Source organism: Crocuta crocuta, unplaced genomic scaffold (genome assembly GCF_008692635.1).
Source record: "Crocuta crocuta isolate KB4526 unplaced genomic scaffold, BGI_CrCroc_1.0 scaffold1307, whole genome shotgun sequence".
Taxonomy (NCBI): domain Eukaryota; kingdom Metazoa; phylum Chordata; class Mammalia; order Carnivora; family Hyaenidae; genus Crocuta; species Crocuta crocuta.
In genome coordinates this window covers 290,537-298,942 of record NW_027533394.1, presented here as the reverse complement: position 1 = coordinate 298,942, position 8,406 = coordinate 290,537, and the positions used below count along the sequence as shown (strand labels likewise).

The 8,406-nt window shown below is 44.8% G+C and overlaps 1 protein-coding gene across 1 annotated transcript in view; it reads left to right on the top strand.

Moving 5' to 3' along the window:
• The window catches only part of SMC1A (structural maintenance of chromosomes 1A), a 35,681-nt gene that overhangs the window by 12,175 nt on the left and 15,100 nt on the right, over positions 1-8,406 (top strand). The window contains 9 exon segments of the mRNA XM_077748285.1: positions 632-714; positions 869-1,076; positions 2,049-2,234; positions 2,327-2,506; positions 2,607-2,753; positions 2,853-2,990; positions 3,803-3,919; positions 4,026-4,132; positions 7,723-7,864. Of these exon segments, the coding sequence (XP_077604411.1) occupies positions 632-714; positions 869-1,076; positions 2,049-2,234; positions 2,327-2,506; positions 2,607-2,753; positions 2,853-2,990; positions 3,803-3,919; positions 4,026-4,132; positions 7,723-7,864 (1,308 nt within the window).

Here is an 8,406-nt window from a genome sequence, read left to right as displayed (position 1 = left end):
TTTTTTTTTTTTTTTTTTTTTTACTTTTTTTTTATAATGTTTGTTTTTGAGAGGGAGAGAGCGTGAGTGGGGGGGGGAGGACAGAGAGATCCAAAGCAGGCTCCATGCTGACAGCAGAGAGCCCTATGCTGAGCTCAAACCCATGAACCTCAAGATCATGACCTGAGCCAAAGTCAGACACTTAACTGATGGAGATACCCAGGCGCCCCTTAACAGTAATGACAATAGCTAACAACTAGTGAGCACTTAGTGTGTGCTAAGCACTATATTTTACATATATTCACTCATTTAATTCCTCATTTTCCAAATGAGGAAACTATAGTGCAGAGTTGAAGTAATTTGCCTCAGGTCACATCATTATCAAGTGGCAGAACTGGGATATGTTCTACCCCGGCTGGGTAGAACGCCATGAGAAGGTCCCAGGGCTCTGGGAGGGGCATCAGTTAGCAGAGCCACACTGAGCTCTGTTGTGTGTCTGCTTTTTAGTAGGTCTTCCCCATTAGTGACAGACTGTCCTGGACTGTTGGGCTCTTGGATGAGTGGGAACAAAGCAGGTATAAGCCAGGGCCCCATGGTCTTAGAGTTAACTTGCTCAGCCCCTGGTGATGTTGTATATTTGTCTTTCTTCCAGGCCAAGATCAAGCAAAAGCTGCGGGAGATTGAAGAGAATCAAAAACGGATTGAGAAACTAGAGGAATACATTACCACTAGCAAGTATGTGGCTCTTCAGCCTTTCCTCTTACTTCCAGTCTGTTTTTGTGAACCCTGTCTGTCCTGCCCCTCCCCAGGCAAGATCCCCAGAGTCCCTTCCAGTCAGGAATATTTTCTCATCAGTCAGGGTAACCCGTTACGTTCCCTCACTTTGTAGGCAGTCCCTAGAGGAGCAGAAGAAGTTAGAGGGGGAGCTGACAGAGGAGGTGGAGATGGCCAAGCGGCGTATTGATGAGATCAATAAGGAGCTGAACCAGGTGATGGAGCAGCTAGGTGATGCCCGTATTGATCGCCAGGAGAGCAGCCGCCAACAGCGAAAGGCAGAGATTATGGAAAGCATCAAGCGCTTGTACCCTGGCTCTGTGGTAAGAATGGAAAGGAAACTCCTTTCCTGAGCACCTACTCTCCCACTGGCTGTTAGCAGCCCTGTGAGGATGAGGTTGCTGATCCCTTTTTTACAGCTGGGCAAACAAGGCTCAGAGAGGTTAAATGACTTACCCAAAACAGCAAGCTTATAAGTGGAAGAGCTGTAATCCAAACCCAATTTATTTCTGGCTTGGAACCTCCTGTTCTGTCCATCACACCAGTTGCATCTTCTTGAAGGTTTTGTCTTGCTGCTTCCCCTCCTCTGCGGTATGCTGGGAAACTGGAGAGGCCTTTGGAAGGGGGAGGAGACACAGGATAGGATTTAGTCTCATAGGAAGTAACTCTGCAGGCTTCCATATGAGCTCCCATGGTCTGTACCAGCTGGTTCGTTTGCTTGTAGGGATAGTCTAGGCTTTATCAGAGCTCTTGGCCTCTTGAACCAAATCTTGAGTTCCCTGAATATTCTTTTTCTCTCTGCTGTAATTCCTTACCTGGGTTCAACTTAATTTGCTTCCATAGATATTTCCTGATCTCTCCTCTAGACACTCCTGGGGAGTTTATAAGGACGAATTAGGCTCATTCCCTGCCCTTGAAGCTCTTACCCGTTATCTGATAGTTCTTAGGAAACCATGTTTAGCTTAGGGGGCATGGGGGACATGAACTGGAAAAAGATTTATTTTGCTGGGTGCTTGTGCGAATTTGAGGTAAGGTATGTAAGGGATATCTGACATAGTGCCTAGGGCAGCAGTGGTCTGTGAAATGGTGAAACTGAGGTTTAGAAAGATGATTTTGGATTTGGGCATGACTAGAGTGATTGTTGCTTTGGGGACAGAGTAGGCTTTTCCTCCATAGCACGGAAGCTATGTTCCTCATTCAGATTTTAGTCTGCCCCTTTCTGAGCTGGGAATTGGGGTTCCTGAGCCAGTCCCCAAAAGCCTCATGCTTCAGTTTTCTCTTCTGACTTTCCTCAGTATGGCCGCCTCATTGACCTCTGTCAGCCCACACAAAAGAAGTACCAGATTGCCGTGACCAAGGTTTTGGGCAAGAACATGGATGCCATTATTGTGGACTCTGAGAAGACAGGCCGGGACTGTATTCAGTATATCAAGGAACAGCGTGGGGAGCCTGAGACCTTCTTGCCTCTTGACTACCTGGAGGTGAGGCCGGTGGGGATGGGGTCAGGGCAGTGTGAGAGGGCCCCTTCTCCTAGCTCTTCATGTTCTCCCACTTACTGAGCTTCTTGCCATAGGTGAAACCTACAGATGAGAAGCTCCGGGAACTGAAGGGGGCCAAGCTGGTGATTGACGTGATTCGCTATGAGCCACCCCACATCAAAAAGGCCCTGCAGTATGCTTGTGGCAATGCCCTCGTATGTGACAATGTGGAGGATGCTCGCCGCATTGCCTTTGGTGGCCACCAGCGTCACAAGGTATGGATTCCCTTGTGCACATTGGAGCTGGACAGGCTTAGTATTGGAGACTCTTCTATTCATTTTCTCCCCCTCCTTCTCTTTTCCCTACTGTGTGTAGACAGTGGCATTGGATGGGACCCTGTTCCAGAAGTCAGGGGTGATTTCTGGTGGGGCCAGTGACTTGAAGGCCAAGGCTCGGCGCTGGGATGAGAAAGCGGTAGATAAGTTGAAAGAGAAGAAGGAGCGGTTGACAGAGGAGCTGAAAGTAAGTCACGGGCATAACTGTCTCCAAGGGTTGGAGTCCTAAGCCCAGGCCGACCACTCCTGTTCTTACCACCCAGCTGTTCTCTCATGTCCACTTCAGGAGCAGATGAAGGCAAAGCGGAAAGAGGCCGAGCTACGTCAGGTGCAGTCTCAGGCCCATGGACTGCAGATGCGGCTCAAGTACTCGCAGAGTGACCTAGAACAGACCAAGACAAGACACCTAGCCCTGAATCTGCAGGTGGGGCTTGGTCTTCAGCCTTCTTCTCCAAAGGCCACCCTCGTGTTCCTGGTCAAAGTTTCTTTGGGAGTTGGAATGCATCCCATTTCCCTTTTTCCTCCCAGCCTGCTTCAGGGAACCAAGCATAGCAGGCCGTCAGGGCTTCAGATCTTGACTGTATGGTGGGAGGCAGCTTACTTAACATGTCAGCATCAGTTTTTCATCTATTTGTAAAATGGGAGTTAGAATACCACCTGCTTTATCGCCTTCTTGCAAAGATTGAATGATTGCATGCCTGTTAAGTGCTTAGACTGATTCCTTGCACCCAGTAAGTGCTTAGTAAATGTTAGTTGCTATTATTAGCACCATTTGTTCTAATGTGCTGCTGAGAAAGTGAATTGAAAGTGAGTGCAGACATTTTAGTCCCTGTCAGTGGGGATGCTCTTCTTAGGTGTATTAATGTGTTTGATCACAGGGTGCTTCCTTAGACCACCCTGCAGGCATTATTTAAAGTGTAGTATGAATATCCTTTTACCTTATTCTAAAATCAAAAAGTCTGAATTCCAAGGACTTTAGATAGTGGAGTGTGGACCTGTAACTGATGTTTACCATGTGCCCAGTTCTATGGATTAAAGCTAGCTGAATAGACGCTGGGGAGGAAGCTGTATGATGGTTCAAGTGGGAGATGATGGAACCTTGACTGGGGAATTGTGAGCCATGTTCTCTCAGCATGTGGAGAGCTAGCCCTTCTTGTGCTTGGGCCAGGGTGCTCGGGGTGGCTTTGTTCCTCCAAAGAACCTGGTCCCTTTTGCCCTCAACCCTGTTTCCTGCAGGAAAAGTCCAAGCTGGAGAGTGAGCTAGCCAACTTTGGGCCTCGTATTAATGATATCAAGAGGATCATCCAGAGCCGAGAGAGGGAAATGAAAGACTTGAAGGAGAAGATGAACCAGGTTGGTAGGGGATGAACCATGCCAGTGTGTGCGGTGGGGCAGGACTGGGGCTGGCAGCAGCACTTTGACCCAAAGGGCCTCTGCCCTCCCTCGCTTCTCCCCTTAGGTAGAGGATGAGGTGTTTGAAGAGTTTTGTCGGGAGATTGGTGTGCGCAACATCCGAGAGTTTGAGGAAGAGAAGGTGAAGCGGCAGAATGAAATTGCCAAGAAGCGGTAGGTGGAAGTGTGGGGTGCAGGAGGACACACTGGGGTGCCCTTGAGCCCCCAACCTGATATCCTGGGAAGTCACATGCCATCATAAGACACGGAGCAGGTCTTAGAATGATTGGTGTTTATTGTAGGTCAGCTTTAAAGAACAGGGACATCAGGGAGGCAATGAGGCATGGTCTCATGCTTAAGAGTGCCAGCTTTAAATGTGGTTTACCTGGGTTAGAATCCTAGCTCCACAACTCATTATCTTGGGCAGTGACTTGACCTCTCTGAGCCCCAGTTTTCTTATCTGTAAAGTGGGATAATGATGCCTGTTTCATGGCATTTGGTGGACAGATAGGTGAACTCTCGCTTGTAAAGTATTTATCATAATACTTAGCATCTGCTGAGAGTAATAAACACTAGCTTTTATTATTGTCATTATCCTGATGGGCATTGCAGAGGGGTGGGGATGGAATCAAGTTGGGATAGTAAGAACAAAACAGTTCCTCTTCTCTTCCCGCTTTAGTATATTTGTTCATTCAATAGACGTTTCTTGAGTACCTACGTTGTACCAAGTTGTCTTGTGCTAGGTATTGGTGAGGAGATTGGGGTGACACAGATGAACGTGACAGTCTCTGAAAGAGGTTGCCCCCTGGACCCTGGGCCTCAGTCTGCAGTTTATGTAGCTCATGGCCCATATAGTAAATATTCATTGCCTTCCTACCCAGGCTCATAGGTTATATAGAATTGAATCAGAGACTGTCCTTGTCCTGAGGGAGTTATGGAATAGTAGGGGAGACAAACAGATCAACAGTTTGAGAACAGTGTCATTGATGCTGTACTTGAGGTACATAGTATATACAGAGGAAATGTTCAAAAAACTGCAAATCAAGAAGAGAGATAAAAACAAGAGACCCATGAACATTGGGGTACATGTGCTCCTATGCATCAGCATTTCTGTATCCCTTGGGTAAATTCCTAGCAGTGCTATTGCTGGGTCATAGGGGAGTTCTATTGTTAGTTTCCTGACAAATATCATATGTTTGCACGTATAGGAGGATTAGGAGGAACTTGACGGAGGAACAAGGGGAAGAAGAAGGGGGGAATAGGTGGGGGAAAGGGAGAGAGGCAAACCATGAGAGACTCTTGAATGCTGACAAAAACTGAGGACTGATGGATGTGGGGGGAGGGGGGGATGGGCATGGAGGAGGACACTTGTGGGGATGAGCACTGAGTGTTATGTGGAAACTAATTTGACAATAAACTATTAAAAAAAAAACAACAAGAGACCCAGTAGAACAATGGACAGAGGGTATAGTTAGCATTTCATGGAAAAAGAAGCACAAATGGCTGATAACTACAGATTAATGTTCAGCCTTATTCCTAATCAGAGAAATGCAAATTAAAACAGTCTTAGCAGTATTTGGTGAAAATAAGTCTGCATAAGCTCTATGACTTAGCAAAGCCACTTCTGGGTATATAGCTCAGAGTCTTGCCACAGGGCAACAAAGAGACACATTCAGGGTTGTGTCTTGGCATAATTTGTAGTAGTTGGATGTTGGTGGCCACAGAGACGGCCATCACTTGGAGGAAAATAGAAGTTGAATGTGATGAATATATAAACTATGCAATACTATGTAGCAGTTCAAAGCAAGAACTAGATTTATAGACCCTAACATGGATACATTTATAATTGCATTTGTGTACATTTAAAAGCAAGTATATTTTACAAAGATATGTATTCTTAAGGCTATATACGTATGTATGTATATATACGTATGTCACTTTGGAGTGCATGCTCACTGTAGGGAGAGTAATGGGAGTGGAAATCAAAGATTGGGCCAAAGGAGACAAGGGTCTTGCACAGTGAACGTAAGTGTGTTACGGACTGTGGGATATAATTACCGCACCAAAAAGGGAGGAAACACAGAAACGTGTAATAGAAGCAGAGAACCTGCTCACAACTGTCAGGAAAGCTTTTCCAGAACAAGGAGCGATGAACTGGATGCCTGTAGAGTGAGTAGGACTTAGCCAGCTGGGCAGCAGACAGAAGGGAGTTCCAGTCAGTGAGAACAGCATGCTTGGAGGTGTGAGAGAGTGTGCCTTGTACTGGAAACTAAGTAGTTTTGAATGTCTGAAGCATAAAAATGGGGTCAGGAGGAAGGCGGGGGTGGTGGACAGGTCAGCAGGGGCCAGATCACAGAGGGCTTTATGAGTCATGCTTAGGAGATTGGACTTAAAATTGCATAGCTCAAAATTATAGAGTTAATTACATTCCATTTGGATTATAGTGACTAATAGGTTTAAGCTGCTAGCATGACATCTGGCAGCATCTGTCATACCATATTGAGGGGTGGGGAGGCAGTTGGAAATTAGCCCTGCCTGGCCTGCTAGTATCTGGATGCTGGTTACATACTCTTTGAGTTTCTGAAGAGATGGGGAGCAGAGCAATAGCAGGCATCTAGTATTTTCTCTATTTTTTTTCCTTTTGTTTTTACTACCTTACCTCTGCTCCTTAAAGGTTCTGGGATGGGGGAGGGTGGTGGGTAGGGTCGTTGGAAAGATTCAAAGCCTGTGAGCAAATATGAGCTGAATGCAGCCAGTATATTGTTAATAATGATGGTAACTAAAATTTAGTAAGTATTTACTGTGTGTCTGGCATGCTTCTAAGGACTTGAGGCATATTAACTTGTTAAAAAATTCTCCCGGAGGGGGGGGAGGGGGGAGATGGGCATGGAAGAGGGCACTTGTGGGGATGAGCACTGGGTGTTATATGGAAACCGACTTGACAATAAACTATTTGTAAAAAAATAAAAAAATTTAAAAAAATAAATTAAAAAAAGCCAAATAAAGAATATCTCATGGAAAGGTAAAAAAAAAAAAGTTCTAGAGTATCTCACACTGAAAATTAAATGATCCAACCAAAGGGGGAAGAAAAAATTCTCCCAATAACTCTAAGGTAAGTACTATTGTTATTTCCATCTTACAGATGAGGAAACAGAAGCATAAAGTTTATAACTGTCTTGGCCAAGATTATTACTACTAGTGAATGGCAGAGTTTGGATGCCAGATCTCTTATTACATCACATTACATTGTGAAGGTGCCATAGGAGAAAGAGCCTGGGTTTTGGTATTAAGACCTAGATTCCAGTCTCACATGNAGCTGATTTCTAGCTGTGTACTAGCTGTGTGGCCTTGGGCAAGGTCTTTTACCTCTTGGCCCGTGTTTCCTCATTTTTCAAATTATGATAATCACGCTTACTTGTGGAGCTATTAATTAGAGGATTAGAGGTTATTATGTAAGGTACACAGAAACTTAATAAGTAGGAATTATCATAGCTGGTGGGTTCAGGTAGGCCTTTTTGTGCCTCCTAGGAACTTGGGAGGGCTCTGGAGTCTTCCAGTGTATAAAGGGGGAGTAGTGGAGTTTGGTCTGATCTCCCCTGCCTTGTGCCATATCCACAAGGCTAGGCTGAGGAACTTAGTTCTCCAACGTTAGTTGGAGTTGGAATAGTTTTATGTGGGTATGGAGGGATGAGCTGAGTGGTGACTGAAATCCTGTAGTACCTGAGTCCCTGCATCCTAGGCCTAGTTCTCCTTTCTCCCCACAGTTTGGAGTTTGAGAACCAGAAGACTCGCTTGGGCATCCAGTTGGATTTTGAAAAGAACCAATTGAAAGAGGACCAAGATAAAGTGCACATGTGGGAGCAGACAGTGAAAAAGGATGAAAATGAGATAGAAAAGCTCAAGAAGGTAAGGAAGTAGAGCATGAAAAGACATACTGAAAAATGGGAGGGAAAATTGGAAGAAATATGATAGAAGGATAATATCCATTATTTATAAAGCCCTGTTGAAATAAGAAAACACCAAGACCTAAACAGGAAAAATGAAATGCGTAAGAGGCACAAACAGTTCAAGAAGATTCAAATAGCCCATAAACACATACACATAATTTAGCCTTATTAGAAATCAAAGAGCTGCAAATTAAAGCAACAGAGGTAAGTTGTTTCCTGTCACATTATCCAGGATTTAAAAAAATGATTAACACTGGCCATGGTGTCCAAGACCAGCATTCTTATGCCATATGGCACCATTTATCAAGATTCTTCAGAATATATTTATCCCCTTTTACTTAGTAATACCTGAGGAAATCCAAAATCCTGGCACAGCTTTGTGCACGGACGTTAATGTTTATTACAAACATTTATAGTTCCATGTTGGAACCTCTCCAGTGTCCTCTGGGAATTAGGAGTTTAGCAAATTATCATATGTTCATTTATGTGTGTAGTTGAATG